The 19,976-nt window shown below is 45.4% G+C and overlaps 2 protein-coding genes and 1 long non-coding RNA gene across 5 annotated transcripts; 2 read left to right on the top strand and 1 right to left on the bottom strand.

The window, feature by feature from the left end:
• Positions 1-526: 526 nt before the first annotated feature.
• LOC132464136 (uncharacterized) lies at positions 527-1,569 on the bottom strand. Its single transcript, XR_009527191.1, has 2 exons — positions 1,294-1,569; positions 527-712 (listed from the first exon to the last, which is right to left on the bottom strand). It is a non-coding gene; the product is annotated as an uncharacterized LOC132464136 (long non-coding RNA).
• On the top strand, positions 575-9,773 carry bmt2 (base methyltransferase of 25S rRNA 2 homolog). Of its 2 annotated transcripts, none has more exons than XM_060060335.1 (5): positions 575-734; positions 4,561-4,702; positions 5,320-5,448; positions 6,149-6,263; positions 7,299-9,773. In XM_060060335.1, the coding sequence occupies exons 1-5, from the start codon at positions 575-577 to the stop codon at positions 7,911-7,913; spliced, it is 1,161 nt and encodes a 386-aa protein (XP_059916318.1). In that variant the 3' UTR covers positions 7,914-9,773. The 2 variants fall into 2 exon arrangements, with proteins under 2 accessions (XP_059916318.1, XP_059916317.1); XM_060060334.1 differs by having other exon boundaries at positions 7,266-9,773.
• A 1,411-nt stretch (positions 9,774-11,184) lies between these two features.
• Positions 11,185-18,177, top strand: LOC132464132 (transmembrane protein 168-like). Of its 2 annotated transcripts, XM_060060333.1 has the most exons (5): positions 11,185-12,679; positions 12,982-13,124; positions 13,513-13,787; positions 16,108-16,701; positions 17,279-18,177. In XM_060060333.1, the coding sequence occupies exons 1-4, from the start codon at positions 11,549-11,551 to the stop codon at positions 16,671-16,673; spliced, it is 2,115 nt and encodes a 704-aa protein (XP_059916316.1). In that variant the 5' UTR covers positions 11,185-11,548; the 3' UTR covers positions 16,674-16,701; positions 17,279-18,177. The 2 variants fall into 2 exon arrangements, with proteins under 2 accessions (XP_059916316.1, XP_059916315.1); XM_060060332.1 differs by having other exon boundaries at positions 16,108-18,177.
• The last annotated feature ends 1,799 nt before the right edge of the window (positions 18,178-19,976 follow it).

Here is a 19,976-nt window from a genome sequence, read left to right as displayed (position 1 = left end):
AGAAGTCCTAAAAAGTGTTACAACAAGTGTGTATCACTTAAATTAGTCATGCTAAACCAATAGAGGGCAGCACGTACCTCGATGTTGCAAAGCGGACGAACATCGTTCGAAGCCAATAAATAAAGAATATGTTGAAGTTTGATGAATATGTTTGAGCTTGAACAACGTCCCTATTTAAATTCAGAAAATGCTTTTTGCTTTGTGTTTTAAACTTCAAATGAATTGATTAAAAAATGTGACGGTGGAAAGTGTGAGGGCGGCAAGGTTGCTTCTCAGGGAATTAAAACTCTTAACTTTTACATTCAATATAATATGGGACTAACGGGGTAAAAAAATACATTCAACGGTTGGTGCTGAGATTTGATGGAGGCCGCACAAACAGCTGTTCATCTGACAGGGGCGGTGTCCTCTCTCCGCTCGCTGATTGGTTGTAGGGCTGTCAATTTGGCAGCGTGTTCTGAAAACCAAGCAATCACCTTGCGCGTTGTTGGCCGGTGCGCCGGTTTGCCGCCGGTGTCTGACTGGATTTCAGCCGGGACAGGGGTAGGAGAGGCAGCAACGCTTGTGCAGTGCTATGGACCTTACGAACAATGTCGAGACAGGAGATATAGAAAACCACCTGGAGCCGCTGTCCATGCCGATCCCACAAGACACGCCGTGCAAGAGGGAGCAGGAGAAGCTGTCCGGGGTGGTGAAGAACGTCCACAGAAAACTGCGGAGGAAATACAAGGAAGGTAAACGAGTCCACATAGCCGACTGGCTCTGGCACATGCGGGACTCGGCGAGCTGGTGTTGATTAACCAACCAGACACAATGGAAGGGACTATTTTTTAGATTGCTGAGTTATCGAAGATTATGTTTAGGTTGGTGCTAAATGCTAATGGTGTAGCATGTTGTAGCATAAGTGCAGTTTTGATGTACACTAGCAGTGGCTCGCCACAGCAGCACAGCTTAACCTTTTCAGAGGCAAAGCAGACAGGAGAACAGCGTGGGTTGCGATCAGACAGGGCCTAGGATAAACTCAGCCTGAACGTGATCCTACAATGTTATGCCGCTGCTGTAACAGTACAAGAAAAATGATTACAAGATAGAGGGCCTAGTAGCGAAACGACGTATCCATTCCCCCCCCCAAAGGCCCTAAATGAGGAACCAAAACATTGATGTGTTGCCCTAGCATGTTCGCCATTGATAGTTGAAGAGCTGTTGGGAGCTTGCTCTTAATAGTAACACAGTATCACAACACTTTTGTTTATAATGAAGTTGTTAAAATGTTCTGTTCTGATCTCACATCACCTGAAAACACAGTGCGCCATGGCATGAGATGTTGATGTTGGCAAACGTTGTTAACAAAAAGTCAGGATGAAGCCAAGCCAGTGACTTGTTCAGGCTCCCCCTCTCATCACTGTGTGGTCTTCCATTACCGATCCCTCTGTTATTATAAAGGCACCGTAGGGACCATCCAACTCCGTTCTCGGTCAAAGTACTCAGGGTGCCTGGAGCAGGTCAGAGATGGAGGGAGGAGGGGGGTATTCTGACAAACGCCTAGGATGCAAGCAGGAAACGGCTCTAGATAAGCAGATCGGTCCCTCGGTGTAAACAAGTGGCAAAACGACACGGCCAGAAACAACAAACGGGGCAGAATAATTTGTTAGCTTTCAGGAAAACAGCCCATGTTATACTCGGAGGGCTGCTTCAAACATTTAATTCATTTAATTGAATGATCTAAAAATTTGCGTATACAGTTGAGCTGGACTGGACCCTATGATGTGTTTTGTTTTGTCCCTATTAGGGCCCGACCGATTTATCGGCCTGCCGATTTAATCGGCCGATTATAGCCTTTTTGAAAAGAATCGGCATCGGCCAAAAAGACGCAGATTACAACCGATTTTTTCTTTTCTTTTTTTTTATAAATGTTATTGCGATTAGTATCCTGCAGATTGCACTCCTACTCGCCTTGCTAACTAACAACTTTAGCTGGAGTAAAGAAGAGGAGATAGAATTTTACCATACAACTTGAAAGCACGCTCGCTCAGGCAGCTGCGCGCTCACCTCACCAATGTACACAAGACGCGTTGTTTGAGCATGTTGTGCCTGTTTTTCTTTAGGTCCCAGGCCATGTTAATTTGTTATACTGTAGACTCTAACGGTGAGACCATACTGCTCAGCACGCACGTGTTAGTCACTGCTCACGAGCGCAGCACATTGGGAGTTAGTTATTTATTTTACATTTTACATTACACTCATTTTTGACTGTAAATGTATTCTAAAACACTCAAAGGTTCTGCATTCAATTCACATATTCGTCAAAAGTGTTTAAAGTATATTTAAGGTATCAAAAACTACGTTTTATATGTGTTTTTTTTTTTTTTTTAATCGGCCGATTAAATCGTAATCGTAATTTTTCTCTGAAAATAATCGGCATCGGCACTCAAAAATCAATATCGGTCGGGCCCTAGTCCCTATGTTAGTGACAACTGTTTACATACATCATGGGAATCTGGGCATTGTAGTTCAATGTTGTAGGATAGGGTACAAGTAGGTAATGTACATAAAAAAAAAGTAGAGGTCTGTCTTTGTCCCTGTGAATGCTTTTTTGAAAAGCTTAGACTACTATGTGTGTACTTTGTATGTGTTTTTTTTTAACCATGACGTTGTTACCAACTGATATTTCTGCGGTGGTGTTTCAGTGTGCTTCCCTGTTGGTAGGCACAGCTGACAGCTTACATTCCTAAACAGATTCAGTGCTCATCCACACGGACGCATTAAGCTTCTGTTAATTGCACACAGACATAATTTCTACAGGGAATGCTCGTTCCTTCCGACTTGGCAGATCAGTGTAGCAGGTTTGAATCACTATTATCTCCTTCACGACGGGGAAAAAGCTAAGGAATGAGGAAAAATACCAAACATCCTTCGCTGATCTTAAGATGGCCATTTTTCGCTGACCTTATTCATTTGAGGGTTTACTTTGTGCTTTGGTAACTGATGAAGTGTGTTATTCATGTCACTATGAAGACAGAATGTCTACCATTGTGCTTACCAACAACACACAATACTTTATTAATCCTTTGGAGGGAAACAAGATTCCACCACATACACTCATATGATGTAACAATCAAGAAAAAACAACCACCACAGCTTTTTTGCACTGCTGCCATGTTTACAGTGCCATTTGCACAGCAGTCTATCACAAATAACTTGAATACAACCCGGCCTTGTCAAAGCTGCAGCCCTCCTTTCGTTTAAATATCATGTGGCTGCCTATGGTGTTAATGGCGATAAAGGTGAATTGAATTGACAGTTGTGAAACAAAAAGCCCCTCAGCATTCAGAGCAGATATTAGAAGAGGCTGAGCTAAAGGGCTTTGGTCTGGCCAGTTGTAAAGAATCTTTGTCCCTCCACTAATCTCATTTTGGTTGTTTACGACCTCGTACAGGGCTGCATACTCAGAGAATAATTTGGTTGTAAGTAAAGGCACTGCCAAGGGGTGAAACGGGGCAAGAGCCGCTTCACCGCACTCTCATTTTTAGATAAAAAGTACGCTCAGCGTCAGGTCGAGGAATGCAGAGAAGATAAAAAGGCCTGTATGTTTTGGACTTGACCCTTATTGCGACTCAAAATACAATTCACGTTTGTTATCCTTCAAACATCCAAGAAGCCAGCAGTGTTGAGCAGAGAGCTAGGTGACTGTACCAGGCAGTTCCTCCTACTCTTGAGGACTGTAACGGCATCTGCTTTGTGGGCCACTATTTTCACGGGCCTTTATTTGTCCCTACCCCTAACCCTAGCCTACACATCCTACTTTTTCACTGAAATGGTCGCGCTACAACAACAAGTCCATGCAGTTTCCTCCCCAGTCAGCCTTAACATCGTGCAGCCCAAGCCTCGGCAGGAGACCTCATGATAGGCTAATGGGTAAAGCGTGATCCAGTAGGCCCATGACCAGATACAGACCTAGTGGTCAGGCTGTAAGGACACTGCCGCCATTGCGCTTCTCGTTGTCCTTTCATTTCTGCAAATCGGCTTGTAATTTCTACGGTCATGAGATGTCGGCCGTCCGTTGCTCAACGCGTTAGGAGCCACTGCCCGACGGGATTCGGTTCACCTTGTTTTTGTTTTTTCTTTATTCACACACGCAGCGTGACTCATTTGTGGATTTGTTTTTGCCCCACGGGGAAACGGTTGCACTTCTGTTGCCCTCGGCTGAAGGAGGAGGGAGGAGGGAGCTGTGGGGGGGGGTGGGGGAATGGTTAAGCAACAGCACGCCGCTGCCTTCCCAGCCTCTGCTCTCCTTTTCTCTTCATACTCAAAAGGACTACTTCCATATTTCTGAAACCCAAAGAGGATCGCGGCCGACGCCAAGCTCAGCTGTTCGGACCTTCAGTACGCAACTTTAGTTTGTTGCCGCCGCCGCCGCCGCCGGTCCCATCACTTGATTGTCTTGTTCACCAGTTATTACAGCATTAGCCGTTGTTGTTATGCACTCGGTAGCACCGGTAGCACTTAAGGTTTTCCTGGCAAACTAATGTCTTCCGTCACCGTCTCTCTTTATGTCGGCAGTGGGGGACTTTGAGAAGATTTGGCGGGAGCACTGCGAGGATGAGCGCACCCTCAGCGAGTACGCACTGGCCATGAAGAACCTGGCGGACCACCACTGGGCCAACAAGTGCGAGGGCGAAGGACGCATCGAGTGGTGTCGCAGGTACGGCTCGCGCCCCGTAAGGGGAACCCCTTGGACCAACGCTAAGAGGCAGGATAGTGTAAAGGGCTGATTATGGTTTCAAGGTTGATGCGACGTAAGGGGGTTACAGACGCGTTACGTCCTTGCGTGACCCTCCTTGCGTCCACCGCAAGGGCCGGACGTGCGCCTTCCAAAAAATGTTAACCTTCCGTCGACGCGACGCAGCAGCGAGGGCTGTGATTGGTCCGCTTACTAAAACCCCGACGCAGAACCAATACCGGTTCACGACTGCGTCGAAGCGTCTGCGTGGTCCTTGGTTGGCGTGAACGTTGGACCATAATCAGCCCTTAAGGGTGGGCCACCGGCTGCTCAACTTCCAGCTGCAAGGTCCTCGGTTCGATTGACTCCCTTTTTTGCAATGTATATTCTTATCCCTTACATGCATCTCAATCGCCTGTATCTGCCTTCCCTGTAAGTCGCTTTTGATCACTAAATGAGTAAATGGTTACAGATTGGGACAGCCCTCCTTGTCCTCATTGTGAAGTTGTGAACACACTCACCTACCACCAGGGGTTCGGGTTCTTCTCCATCGTCACAGTGGAGCGAAGGAGTGAGGCTCTGCTCTGGTTGGTTCTCAGGGTTTGCCAGGAGTATTTCCTGGACGGTGGGATGAAGAGAATGCTTGAGAAGGATGAAAAGAACGCCCGACTGGCTGCGGTGCAGGCCGCAGTGTCTCTCAGTGCCCAGCCTAGCGCCCCTTTACCCAGGTGAGTTGATCCAGCCCAGCCTGCTAATCGTTAGCCCTGGCCGTAGTAACGTCGGCAACGTTAGTCTTCAACTTGTCTACCCTAACACAATGTTTATTATAAAGTATTATGCTCTACTCATCTGTGTTTAATCTAATTTGAAGGTTACCGGTGTTGAATCAAGTGTGAATGTCTTCTCTGCTGATCGGTGTCTCGACGACGGTGTTTAATCCAGTGTGAATGTGTTTTCTGCAGTTCGGTGTTTAATCCAGTGTGAATGTGTTTTCTGCAGTTCGGTGTTTAATCCAGTGTGAAATTTATGTGTTTTCTTCAATTCTGTGTTTAATCCAGTGTGAAAAATGTTTTCTGCAGTTCGGTGTTTAATCCAGTGTGAAATGAATGTGTTTTCTTCAGTTCTGTGTTTAATCCAGTGTGAATGTTTTCTCTTCAATTCTGTGTATCACCGGTGTTTAATCCAGTGTGATGGTGTTCTCTTCAATTCTGTGTTTAATCCAGTGGGAATGTGTTAACTGCAGTTCAGTGTTTAATCCAATGTGAATGTGTTATCTGCAGTTCAGTGTTTAATCCAGTGTGAATGTGTTCCCTTCAATTCAGTGTTTAATCCAGTGTGAATGTGTTATCTGCAGTTCGGCGTTTAATCCAGTGTGAATGTGTTATCTGCAGTTCGGCGTTTAATCCAGTGTGATTGTGTTCCCTTCAGTTCTGTGCCTCACAGGGGGAAGATGCGCCTGCTGGACGTGGGAAGCTGCTTCAACCCCTTCCTGGAGTTTGACGAGTTCCTGACGGTCGGTATAGACATCGTGCCTGCAGTCGAGGTACGAATCACCGCCATGCTGGTCGGGGAATTCACGCATGTTATCGTTAGGCTGGGGTGTTCTAGCACTGGGTCTGCGGTCCTGTGGGTTCACCCCCGAATGTCTCCCGAGGTCTCACCTGTAGGCATCCTTGACCCGGGGATTCCACCGGACGCGTTACGGCAACGTTACGGCTGCGGCACGGAACGGCTGCGACTCTGCCCTGCTTGCATTTCCACCGGGCGCGTTACGGCAGCGCAACGTGCGTTGCGAGCCAGCCGTATTCACGCGAGATCACGAGATCACGCGATAATCCTAAACCTAATGTGCTCAACTTCCACTCCCAAAACGACTGCAATAACAGTAAATGCCACGCTTTGACCTTCCGGCCATTACCCTTATAAAAAGGATGATTTGGTACATAAATGACGTTGTGATAGGCTACATGAGCCGAGTGTGTTGTGTTTTATTTTGAAAATTGACCGGATGCTCTATGGCTTTTACTTTTTCACTTCCTGCCCTGCTCTGTTGAAATTGACGCGGTTCAGCAACGACTCGCGGCAAAAATAGAAATGCTACGGAATGATAGCGCTGCGGCACGGCGAGCCGCTCCTGGGACGCTGCTGAGACGTTCCGCAGCCGCGCCCGGTGGAAATGGTCTCATTGATTAGAGTGGAACCCATCTGCTGCGGTGACCGCGGCCAAGACGTGCCGCAGCCGTAACGCTGCCGTAACGCGTCCGGTGGAATCAGGCCTTTAGAGGCCTACCTTCTCTTTAAAGGGGAACCGTCACGCTTGGCTCTTTTCCAAAATATCAGAGTACTGCTTCTTGGTAAAACACACGTTTAACACTGTGTCCGCAAAGAAAAAAAAGGGAAGTGCTCTCTGATATAAGAAAAATATCAGGTCGTGCCAGTTCCCCTTTAACAGTGTGTCTCTGACGTCACTACAGCAGAAGCCTAACGGTATTCATTTGCACTTGTCCTCCCCCTGACCCGCCCGCTTCTCCCGGCCACGCCCCAGAGTGTGTACAAGTGCGACTTCCTCAACCTGCAGCTCCAGCAGCCCCTGGAGCTGGCGGGCGACGCGGTGGAGGCCTTCCTCCGCCTGCTCCGCAGCCCCATCGACGCCCTGCCGGCGCAGCTGTTCCACGTGGTGGTCTTCTCCCTGCTCCTCTCCTACTTCCCCTCGCCCTACCAGCGCTGGATCTGCTGCAAGAAGGCCCACGAGCTGCTGGCGCTGCACGGCCTGCTGCTGATCATCACGCCCGACTCCTCCCACCAGAACCGCCACGCCCTCATGATGCGCAGCTGGCGCGTGGCGGTGGAGTCGCTGGGCTTCCGGCGCTGCAAGTACGTCAAGTTCGCCCACATGCACCTGCTGGCGTTCCGCAAGGTGTCGCTGGCCACCAGCAGCGACCTGGTGTCGCAGAACTACCCGGAGATGCTCTACATCCCGCAGGACTTCAACGCCGCCGACGAGGACGACGGCGGCGGGGAGGCGGAGCCTCCGCCGCCGCCGCCCCGCTCGGAGCTGGAGGACGACCAGCTGGCGTGGGGCTTCGCCGAGCTGCCCGACGCGCCCTGCGACTCGGACTCCTCGGGGGACAGCCAGAGCGGCTCGGTGCCGGGCTTCCACGAGCTGGAAGACCCCATCCTGCTGCAGAGCTAGGCTGGGTTGAGGTGACCACGACCACCTCCTCCTCCTCCACCACAAGGTGTTGTCGGCGTCGGCGTCGGCGTCGGCGTCGGCGTCCCCCCCCCCCCCCCCCCCCCTTGTCTCTGAAGCGTGTCTTCTACTGCTGCGCTGCCAAATGAAAACTGCTGCATTTTATCTTCTCCCATGTCACCCTCCCCCCTGAAACAATGCAGTTTGCACAGAACGAAAGAAAGAAGTTTACAGATTATTTTGTCATATCAAGACATGAACACAAACACACGCACGTATGCAAACACGCACACACACACATATACATTACATATGATGAGATTGATATATTTTAATAAATAGCTAGGTTTTTTAAGAGCGTCGAGATATTGAACTGCCCCACTCCCATTGTAGTTGCCATTTCTAGTCCTATTGCACATGCGCTTGTTTTAGAAAAAAAAAAAAAAAGTTTAACAAGCTTATAGGGCAGACTTCACTAGTGCAAGAGTCCAACAAAAAAAGCTTTCAGTGTGAGATTGTAATGGAGGCTATAGATGAGTGACTGATGATAGAATCTTTATCACAGTGTCATTCCTGCACCTAGATTTTCTTGAAATTCAAAAAATGTCTTGTGTGCATCGAAAAAACAAAAACAAAAACAAAAGTGCTTTGCTAAAAGTATGAGAATCTCAAAGACCCGACGCATTGCGCGTTGTGCAGTATAAAATGGAACACCGTTTTATTTAATGTGGCATTCATTTTATGTCTGAATTTGTATGTTTTACAATAAAGCTGTGTTTGTAGCATTTTTAAAAGTTTCAGAACCATGCGCTAGGATTGTGTTCTAGATGTACTATTGTGAAACTGCAAATGTATTTTACTCTGTGGCGAAGGTACGAGAATCTCAACTAACCTTCCACCTTCTTGCTGTTATTAGAAATGGTAACAATATAAAATAGTTTCCTAGTAGAATTTAATAACTTTTGTGTAGTCAAGTAAAAGAAGCACATTACTTCAAATCAGTATCTATAGATGTAAACGGTATATTCTTAGAAACTATTTCATAACCTAATGTGGAAATTCTTGCTCATGCCTTAGGTTATAACCTTTTGATCAGAACTTTGTAAATTCAAAGTACTTCATAGTAGTGGTGGGATATGTGCCAATTAGCTTGTTTTGTAATATTTCTTCGTCATAAACAAGCCTTAGAGGCAAATTTATGTTAGCAATAGCCAACAAAATCTAATCTTTGATAGAAAAAAAACACTAGCTTGAAATGTCGTGTGAAGGCCTGTACTGTGTTCCCTTTAACAGGCAACGAGTGGCTGAAGTTGTGTGTGTTAAATAAGAGTGATTGTTGAATTTTGAATACATGCTGTCACAGCTTGCTGATAGCGCTTTACTTTTAATATCTACAAGGGTACTTTGAGGCCGATTCATCTCCGTGTCCTAATCATGACCGTGTTCATTATAGAATATCCAATCTTCTGAGGTGCCTTCTCCATGTTTGTGTTGGGAGACTATTCACACCCCCTTGAAAAGTATTTATGAATATATGAACACCCTTTGTGAAATTCTACGTTGTCCAAAGTTGATTGTTAAAATATATTGTTGGTTTACAGGATAGGTTTTCCGCATTTCATAACTACTACTGCATTCCCTCTGGTCTTTCGCCAGCAAATACGAATTTCTCTGCTGATATCACCTGTATTTTCACTGTACTGACGAGAAAAAAAGTGATCTTATTTTGTGATAAGTGGTTGCATTTGTCTTCCAGTGTTGACATTGGTCCGCTTGCATTACAACAATGCTTTACAAAGTATTTTGACATTGCAGAACAAGGTGTGGTTATGGTTCCATTTTTATAAAGTATTGTACATGTCATGTGTCCGTATCTCATTAGTTGTCTCCTCCATCTACAGAATAACCACTATCCAGGGTTAAATTCACATTGTAGATTGAGTGGTCCAGATACCAGATTCCAATTTGAGACCAGGCTATCAGATAAAAAAATAAATAATACATGATGGTAAATTATTTGGATCATTATTGGTTCCTCATTCGACACTTCTGCAACTAATACCCAACCAACACAGTCAAACTTGAGCGGAGCTTGACCCTTGACCCCCACCCCCAACTCATTCATTCAACTTGGTAGCATAGGTTCGACTGCTGCTGCTATGCACCACCGGAGAACCCGTTTGCGTGTCAAGCATCTGGTATGACTGCAGTAAAGAAGTAATAAATCCGCATGTGTGAATGTCATATTGCCCGAGCCATAGCGGAAAACATGTTCTACCTAAACACAACGCAGCGAGCATATGCCATCTGCTTTCTTTTTCTGCTTTCTTTTTCGTCATGATGACCGTTTTTTTTTTAAAAAAACGGTCATCATGTAGTCGGTGCCCACACATAAGCTGTCCTACACCTTTTAGAAAGCCAGCCAATGACTTCATCTATTAAAGGCACCCAGTGCAACTTTCGAGGCTTAAAAATAAACATTCAATTTCTAGTCTTTTTTACACGTAGTAAGTTTCAATAACTCCATACCATTACATACCGACATTTAAGCAGCAAAGATGAGACGTCGTTGTGTGGTGAGAACTGATACAAAATCGATAACAACAACAATGCCGCCATTTTCTTTATTTTTTGTAACCTACAATAAATAAAGCAGGCTTCCAGTCAATGGAAAAATGGCTTCTCCCCACCGGCGATTGTTGTTGTTTACGATTTTCTATCAGTTCTCACCACACAACGACGTCTCATCTTTGCTCCTTGAATGTCGATATGTAATGGTATGGAGTTATTGAAACTTACTACGTGTAAAAAAGACCAGAAATTGAATGTTTATTTTTAAGCCTCGAAAGTTGCACTGGGTGCCTTTAACAGTATAGGAAAAAAAATAATTAAATTATTTTCCACAACCCTCCATGTGTTCAACAGGTCCATACCTCTGTGCTGATAGAAGTGTTTTCATTCCAGCATTTTGTAATAATAAGCTGTTAAAAGTGCCTTATGCCTCTTTTTTCACCACTCATAATCGACAAGTGTGACCACCGACCAAATATCAACGATCTCTTGGTGTTGCAATGGAAAGGCCAGGGGAGAGCTGTCTCCGTGGGAAGACACTTTCGATAGACGTCAAGGTTCACTTCTGACAACATCATACACGGCCGTCTCGTGAGCGCATCTGAGAAAGTTTGTCGTTATAAATGTAGAGCAGGGTTTGTGTCCAATGAAACCCAATGTGTGCGTTATTACGTTTTGAGCCGAACTAAACTTGACTCTACGCTCTTGCCGTAGTAACTCTGACGGATGTCATCTGACCAAAACTTTCGGCGCACTTAACTTACTTCAGGAAGCGACATTACTTTACGAATGACACTTTGCTAAAATTGATGAAACTGCTTTGGGGCATTACCCATCATGCACGAATATGAAACGGCCACTCGCGTCACACCAGATGGCTCCGTCCTCCGTCAAATACCCAACATTAAAAGTTAGGTTAGCTACTCATGCTAACCGATGACCTGTCAGATCTAACTCCATAAAGGCTGGCCATGGCTCACCTAACAGACGGAGAATCAAGACAATTACTTTAAAATGACACGGTGAGCCGGCGTTTTCTTCGAGGTCGTGTGCTACACGGAGAGGGCATGTGCCGCTTTATGCGCTACGGCGTCACCCACTGCATGCGCGCAGCCATGGCCCGGCTGCAGGAGCTCCGTGGAGAGGCGACCATCCGCTCCTCCATGCGGGCCCTGGACTATCTGTCCCGCATCAGTCTGCTGGTGGCGATCTGCCTCGGGATATATGCACGATGGGAAATCAGCCAAGAGGCCAACATGCTCATCATCTTCGTTTTGGCCCTCGTTGTCCTTGGATTAGCGATGGCACTTCACTGTTACTTCCACATGGAGAAAGTCAGCCAAAGTCTGATCCACCTGTGGCGGGGGTCTCTGTTGGGTCTCCTGTGCTTCGTGGGTAGTCCTGCCCTCGACCACGGCGTGAAGGAGCAGACAACCAACTACTTGCTCTTGACTAGTATGGTTCTCAGAACTCTCTGGGCTCTGCTGGAGCGGATATGCGGATGCGCAAAGTACCGTCCTGCTTTCCTCACCACGGCGGAGCGGATGGAACTGGTCGGCTTTGGCATCGTGTCATTCGTGGTCAGCAGCTCTCCGAGTGTGGCGGTGTTTGTCGGTGCGTTGGCGGTACTGATGGTCGTTCTTCGGGTGAAAGCTGTCCTCACAATTCCCAACCTAGTCGGCTTCGCCTTCTTCGGCGAATTCCTGTTCATCAAGGGCCTGGACGTGTCCACCAACAAGTTTGCCTTGGCGTGTTTCTTGAGCCAACTCATGTGCGACCCTCTACTCGACTACTACTTCAGCGGCTCGTCTGTGACCGAGCGCTGGCAGCCGTTCCTGGCGGCTGGAGGCTGGCGACGGCTGTCCCTCCTTCCCCTACTGCTGGTGGTTGAGGTGACGTTCCTCGTTCTGGCCGCGTCTAAGCTGTCGGACGGGGGCCAGTTGTACCTGATGATTCCAGCCTTCGTGGTCTGCATGCTCTTCTGGGGCATCATCCACCTGGTGTTCTTAATCACCTTATGGGGCTTCCACACCAAAATCAGCGCCTGCCAGAGAGTGTGCTTGGCCCAGGGGTCAGGGTTCAACAGTCTAGACAAGGTCATGGCATCCAAAGGCGTGCGACACTTCTGCCTCATCTCACAACGCCTCGTTCTATTGACGCTGCTGTCCACCCTCATTTTGGCAGCTCTGGCATGGATGGTAGGCTGAATTATTGCATATAATATAATGCATTTTGCCCCCATTTTACAACCAGTTGTGAGGTTAGTCACTGAGTCATTTAAAGCGTCTATGTTTCAAAATGTTGGGGACATCACAAATTGGAGTGTCCAGCGGGATGTGGGATGGGTGGCTCGAATCAACCAGTTGATACAGTCCACAAGGTCCTTAGTCAATACATCTGATATCTCACATTTGGTGGTAAAATAGGGGCCCTTTTTGCACATTTGGTTTCAGCCTGAAGTTGCCCTGACTTGAAAGTGCCTCCCCGTCTTTCTCCCCAGTCGGTCTGCAGCCTCTCCATCAGTGTGTCCCTGCTGGTGCTGCTCTTGGAGTCCCTCTTCCACGGGCTATTCCACGAGTTGGGCAACAGTCTGGGGGGAACCTGCGTGGGCTATGCTGTGGTCATCCCCACTAATTACTGCAGGTAGTCGGTGCCCACACATAAGCTGTCCTACACCTTTTAGAAAGCCAGCCAATGACTTCATCTATGAACGGTATAGGAAAAAGCAGTAAAAAGGTATTTTAGGATTGGTATAATATATAAGATTGGACATTATCTCATTCCTCTAAAAAAACGTAAACACCCCTCTGTAGGCAAACATCTGGAAATTGATTTGCTTAAAATATCTCATCTTAATCACATTTTTTCGAGACTGACACTGAATATTATATACCATTTTGCCGTGCATCATGCGAGAACGCAAGAGCTCAAAACCAAGTGAGCAGCCATGAGTTGAGTAAAGGGATTGCCTCAGCCTCCTCCCTCAGCTCACCGTCTCCCCCCCCCCCCCCGCCCTCCCCCTCCCATCCAGCCTCGACGGCCAGCCCATGCTGCTGCCCCCGGACCAGGTGCAGCAGCTCAACCAGCGTTCCACGGACATGCTGAACAAGGTGCAGCTCTTCTTCGCCCACCACATGATCGAGAACTTCGGCTGCGACTACTCCACCAGCGGGCAGAGCCTGGAGGCCATGCAGGCCAAGCTGCACAGGTTCCTGGAGCAGCGGACGGCCGACGGCCCGCGCCACGACACCTACGTGGTGTACTACAGCGGACACACGCACCGCACCGGGGAGTGGGCTCTGGCAGGTGAGCAGGACTGAAGCCCACACGCATTGGAGGCGCCCTGTGGTGCTGGTGACTCTATAAAGTCTGACATTAATTGCCGAAAGATTATTATTTTTTGGGCGAAATTATTGTAGTGCTGCAACTAGTAACGATTTTTTTTTTGATTGATTACTCGAATGGTTATATTGCACTTAATAATTTTAGACTATAGCAAATGACCTCAAACTTACAGGTCCAAAGTGGTTCATTAAATGTGCTTGCTTTAAGAAAAGGTGAACATTTCCTTTTATAATTATCTATGAAGCAAATATGTAAATTAGTGGTGGGCCGTTATCGGCGTTAACGCAAAACTTTTATCGGGCGATAAAAAAAATATCGCCGTTAATCTATTTTCAAATACTTCCTTGTTCGGACCCATCACGTGACCGAACTAACCAATCAGAAGCTAGAATTTAGACTGAGGTAAACGTGAGGGAATCGGCAGATTCAACCGAATATCCTGACTGTGTTAAATATGTAAACATGTAAATATCTAAGTAATAATTGTGTGACATTAATATGTAAATGATTAACTGACTAAACATTGTAAGTACATTTCTAGCAAATTAACTCCAATATAAATTACATTAATTCATTCTACAACTTTCAAATATTTAACTTCTAAACCTTACATTATTATGGATTATTACACGGCTCTTCTCAATGCTGTAGACTGCTCCATTCACTTGCATGGGCCTTCCCAACGTTCAGCTGTCAACTATTTTTGTTTATGCTCCGTTCACTTGCATGGGCACTTCTATGGAGGTAGATTTGTGTCTTTATTATGCAATCAAAAATAATAGGTTTGAGAGCAAAACTTTCCACACTGCAATCAAAAAATAGATTTGAGAGCAAAACTATCGAGACTGCAATCAAAAAATGTTTTATTGCAAGATAAATTAATGTGATAAAAAAATTATTAATGGGAATCCAAAAGTTTTGTTTGCGAATCCAAAAGTTTTGTTTGAGAATCAAAAAGTTTTGTTTGCGAGTCCTAAAGTTTTGCTTGCGAATCCAAAAGCTTTGCTTGCTGTTGAGCTGAATCTCGTGGGCGGGACCTACACCGAAAGATGTAAGACACGTCTCTATTGGCCAGTCTCGATCGGAGTGACAGCTTGGCAACATCCACAGTTAGTAACGAGCGAGGGAGTTCTATTTCATGTAGGCTACGCCGTCTAGGCTTTGCCTTATGGGCTTGTCCCGTGCGCGCGCTTGCGCGCCCTGAAAATTCCGTAGGCCTCCCTGTCAGCCGACAAGGAGACCATGGCAGAGGAGAGCAGGGCGATGTTGTTGACCGCCGCTGCGGATTGATAGGCACAAACGAACACCCTGTCCGTCAGGCCGACAATCTGCTTCTGGAGGCGGTCGGGGGGCAGCGGCTTTTCGGATGTTGCCAAGCTGTCACTCCGATCGAGACTGGCCAATAGAGACGTGTCTTACATCTTTCGGCGTAGGTCACGCCCACGAGATTCAGCTCAACAGCAAGCAAAACTTTAGGATTCGCAAGCAAAACTTTAGGATTTGCAAACAAAACTTTTGGGTTTGCAAACAAAACTTGGATTCCCATTAATATTTTTTTTATCACATTAATTTATCTTGCAATAAAACATTTTTTGATTGCAGTGTCGATAGTTTTGCTCTCAAATCTATTTTTTGATTGCAGTGTCGATAGTTTTGCTCTCAAACCTATTATTTTTGATTGCATAATAAAGACACAAATCTACCTCCATACACTTCACAACTTACGGCGGTGAATTATATTAGATAATTCACCGTTGCCATATAATTGACCGCTGTCAAGGTAAACAAAAGGATTTTTTGCCGTTTGCCATTTTAATCTAGATTAATTCCAAAATGTATCTCGATTAATCTAGTTAAAAAAAAAAAATCTATGCCCACCACTAATGTAAATCCAACTGCAACATTAACCACCAAATGTTTGATAAATGGCTTAATAGCTTATCAAAATAAATAATTAATTTTCGGTCGATCGACATTGAATCTTACAGTATTCAGCTCTGATAACTTAGTGCTACAGTATCTTAACCTACGAGTAGTATGAGCACTTATTTGTATACGTGCCAGAGCTGAGCTATTCAATTATTTTACATTAGTTTGTAACCCTGACAACCTTTCCTATTTATTTATCAACGATGCACATAATTGATCAATGGCATTTCAAATGACCATGCATGTTATATTCCTTAGCTCTTACACTCACTTGTTGTGTAGTTGTATTTAGGTCGAGGTTCATTAGACCGTAACGGGTCGTCGTCTCCTCCTGTGTCACATGATCCACCAGGCGGTGACACCCTGCAGCTGGACCAGATCGTCAAGTGGTGGCGGGAGAAGAACGCCGGGGCCTGCTCCCGTCTCATCCTGGCTCTTGACGTGGAAAACGCCCTTCCCTGGACCAAGGAGGTGGGCCGCGTCGAGGCGGGCCGCGAGCACTCCGGCCTCTATGTGGCGGTGCAGGGCGCCACGCTCTCGCCCGCCTCCGACCCCGAGGTGCAGGACGCCGGTCAGCTCGGGGACTTCACCCACCGCTGGGTGGAGTTCAACTGCAACCCCGGCGCCGACATTCGCTGGTCGGAGCCAGACCGCCGCGTGTCGGCCGTCTACGGCGTGTCCCACCACTGGGGCGACTACTCGCTGCACCTGCCCACTGAGGGCGACGTCAACAGACACTGGCAGACCTACTTCCCCAGAGTCACCTACCCCGTGGTCCGGCTGGCGCTGTGGGCCTGCGGCCTGGACGTGTTTTGGGGCTGCGGCGTCTTCCAAAGGTACCTGCGGAGGCTCAAGCTGAACTGGTTCCCGCCCGCTATCCTAGACACGGGCCAGGGCTTCAAGCTGGTCAGGTCCTAGCCCCCTGCACTCGGTTAAAGGCATGGATCTTAAGGCTGCACTCACACTAGGCCATCTGGCTGTGGCTGTTGGCCGTTTTCACACCTAACCGTGCTCAAATGGCCCCATTGTTCTCTGGCCTGCACTCACACTAGGACATCTGGCCTTGGCCGTTGGCCGTCGCAACTGTGGCCTGGCCACAGTAGGCTCTTCTTGTACATGCGTCATCACGTCGTAACACGTCATCATCAAGCGTCCGCTGCATGGACCATAATAAAGTCTGCCGCCAGTCAGAGTTTTAACAACAATGGACAACAACCCAGAGAACACACCAACAGTTGAACCGCTTGACGCGATGTTTACCGTTTAATGGGAAAGAAGGCTCGTCGCCTTTATTATGTCCGTGGTCGTCGCATTGACTATACGTCATCCAGCTCAGGTTGCGTAGCTGTGCGTGTGCGCGTGTCGGCTCATTAGCATCTGTACCGTAGCGGCCCGTACCGTAGCAGCAAACCTCTCCCAAGTGGCCAAATTGGCCTGGCCAGACTGGCCACACTCACACTGGCAGATTTTAGCACGATTAGGTGTGAAAACGGCCACGGCCAGATGGCCTAGTGTGAGTGCACCCTAAGAGTCAGGGAGAATAGAGTGTTTGTAAAGAAAACCCAAACAGAATGGATGAGTGTGTTTTATTACTTATAGAGTACAGACCGGTTAAGTCGTTAATTTACAAAGTTACTGATTGGGGTTTTAGTGTGTTCACTTATTTCATTGTTTTGGTTTTATGTTTGCGCACATGCCAGTTAAACGTCATTGTTTGGGATCTTGATGTCGCCACCGACTAAAGAAGAGCATACACATGTTGGTTATAATATGGGCTCTTCAATTGAATTGCAATGTTGTATTCGACATGATCGGTTATCTCCTGGAATTCACTTAGACCAGTGCCTTCTTTTGTACTGTAGTATCACCAAAGAACTAGTAACAAACTTGCTTTGACTAAAGCCAGTCATTCAACGGCCTTATGACGCCATGCTCCTTGCAAACACACTGTTCTGTAACAGTCTATAGCTTCTCCAAAGGCACACCTGCACAGCTTATGCTTATTTAATATGTGTATAATATGTGTATAGATTCCTCTTGGGAATCCAACAAACGATTCTTCTATTTGGAACAAACTTTAAAGTGAATGTATTTTGTAAAGAGTCCAAGAATCCCTGTTACCAGTATATAATAAGTGCAATGGGTTAATGAAAATACACCCAATCTATTTTCTCCAATTAAATACTTCATAAATATATTTTATGCTTTTGGGGATAGCTTTTATAACTATTCCAACTTCAGGGAATTCCAGGAAAACCTTTAATAATTGCACTAGACGTAGTTGTTGTAAGGCTTATATTCACATGAGTCATGAGTGTCGTTTTTTTTTACAAAGGGGTGTTATTTGTAATTGACTTGCATGCTATTCAAAATGACATTTGCTAAATTGAGACCGCTATGCAATAAAGAACCGATTTGAAAACCTGTGCAATTATTTATCCAATCGGCCCCTAATATAGTGGGATACACTGCCACCATGTGGCATAAAAGCGGTAAATACTTATTTTTTCAGTCCAGGCACCACAATTTATCCTAGTTTTTGTTTATTTTATTGAAAACATTATAAAATAAGGTACAGCAGCATTTCATATTTGTATTTCCATCTAGGACAGTCACTTGTAACAAGTCCAAAAAAAAAAAGCTTAAGCTTGTCTGATCATCAAGGAGATGGGACCAGGGATTTTGTTTTGTGTACACGATTGCCATTTCTATATAGTTAGTTGCATTACACGATGTGCAGACAATTGCTGTTTCAAAGTCACTAACAATGCAGAGACAATCAGAGTCAATATTGAGTGCAATTTGGAATATTCCTCAATATTTAATCCCCAGTCCCAAGTCTACTCATTAGAACATTGTCAATTCTCAATTGGACAGAATTACACAGCACAGTAGAACGACCACAGACTGACACTTCAGATATTTAGAAACTGTAGTTATTTAGTTACACATTATTAAAAGAAAAAGGGGGCCAAATATGTAATGAATAAATGGCTATGCAATATATACAGTACAGCTTTTTCTTTGGCCAGTGTAAACTTAAAAAAAAATGCTTAAAAAAATATCCTTCCTCTCAGAATACCTCATGTCAGACTAAAAAGAAAATGGATTCCTTTACCTCGTCCTAAAACGTATTGACGACAAACTCGATAAGCAGAGAAAGACGAGAAAGACTACTTTGATCACAATGGGCCAATTGCTCTGTCAGTTTGCATTGCTGCGCTTTAAAACCGTACTCCTTAAAACAACATAAGGGGTAACACTGTTGTCTTTGTCAAATAAAATATAAGTCGTTTTTTATTGGTCGTCATGAAAAAAAAACATAAGGGGTAACAATGTTGTTTTTTATTGGTCGTCATGAAAAAAAACATAAGGGGTAACACTGTCATTTTTTATTGGTCGTAATGAAAAAAAAAATGAAAAAAAAAATCACTTTTTTATTGGTCGTCATGAAAAAAACCATAAGGGGCAACACTGTTTTTTTATTGGTCGTCATGAAAAAAAACATAAGGGGGTAACACTATTGTTTTCCTGTGGTCGTCATGAAAAAAACCACAAGGGGTAACACTGTCGTTTTTTATTGGTCGTCATGAAAAAAAACATAAGGGGTAACTGTCGTTTTTTATCGGCCGTCATGAAATAAACATAAGGGGTAACACTGTTTTTTTTTTATGTTCGTCATGAAAAAAAACATAATGGGTAACACTGTTGTTACCCATAATGGGTAACACTGTCGATATTTATCAAATAAAACATAGGGGGTAACAATGTTGTTTTTTATTGGTCGTCATGAAAAAAAACATAAGGGGTAACACTGTTGTTTTTTATTGATCGTCATGAAAAAAGCATAGGGGGTAACACTGTTTTTTTTTTATGTTCGTCATGAAAAAAAACATAATGGGTAACTCTGTCGTTTTTTATTGGTCGTCATGAAAAAAAACATAAGGGGTAACACTGTTGTTTTTTTATTGGTCGTCATGAAAAAGAACATAAGGGGTAACACTGTTGTTTTTCTTTGGTCGTCAGGAAAAAAAACATAAGGGGTAACACTGTTGTTTTTGTCAAATAAAATACAAGTCGTTTTTTATGGGTCGTCATGAAAAAGAACATAAGGGGTAACACTGTTGTTTTTCTTTGGTCGTCAGGAAAAAAAACATCAGGGGTAACACTGTTGTTTTTTATTGGTCGTCATGAAAAAAAACATAAGGGGTAACTCTGTTG

Source organism: Gadus macrocephalus, chromosome 9, assembly GCF_031168955.1.
Source record: "Gadus macrocephalus chromosome 9, ASM3116895v1".
Classification (NCBI taxonomy): Eukaryota; Metazoa; Chordata; class Actinopteri; order Gadiformes; family Gadidae; genus Gadus; species Gadus macrocephalus.
Note: the sequence above shows the minus strand (reverse complement) of the source record. Positions and strands in the feature narration are given on the sequence as shown.

Excerpts from the sequence above, each read along its gene's own strand:
- LOC132464132 (XM_060060333.1), top strand. The coding sequence starts at position 11,549 with ATGTGCCGCTTTATGCGCTACGGCGTCACCCACTGCATGCGCGCAGCC. Across the intron at positions 13,125-13,512 it reads ATCCCCACTAATTACTGCAG|CCTCGACGGCCAGCCCATGC; the intron begins GTAGTCGGTGCC and ends CCTCCCATCCAG. Across the intron at positions 13,788-16,107 it reads CGGGGAGTGGGCTCTGGCAG|GCGGTGACACCCTGCAGCTG; the intron begins GTGAGCAGGACT and ends ATGATCCACCAG.
- bmt2 (XM_060060334.1), top strand. The coding sequence starts at position 575 with ATGGACCTTACGAACAATGTCGAGACAGGAGATATAGAAAACCACCTG. Across the intron at positions 735-4,560 it reads GCGGAGGAAATACAAGGAAG|TGGGGGACTTTGAGAAGATT; the intron begins GTAAACGAGTCC and ends TTATGTCGGCAG. Across the intron at positions 5,449-6,148 it reads CCTAGCGCCCCTTTACCCAG|TTCTGTGCCTCACAGGGGGA; the intron begins GTGAGTTGATCC and ends TGTTCCCTTCAG.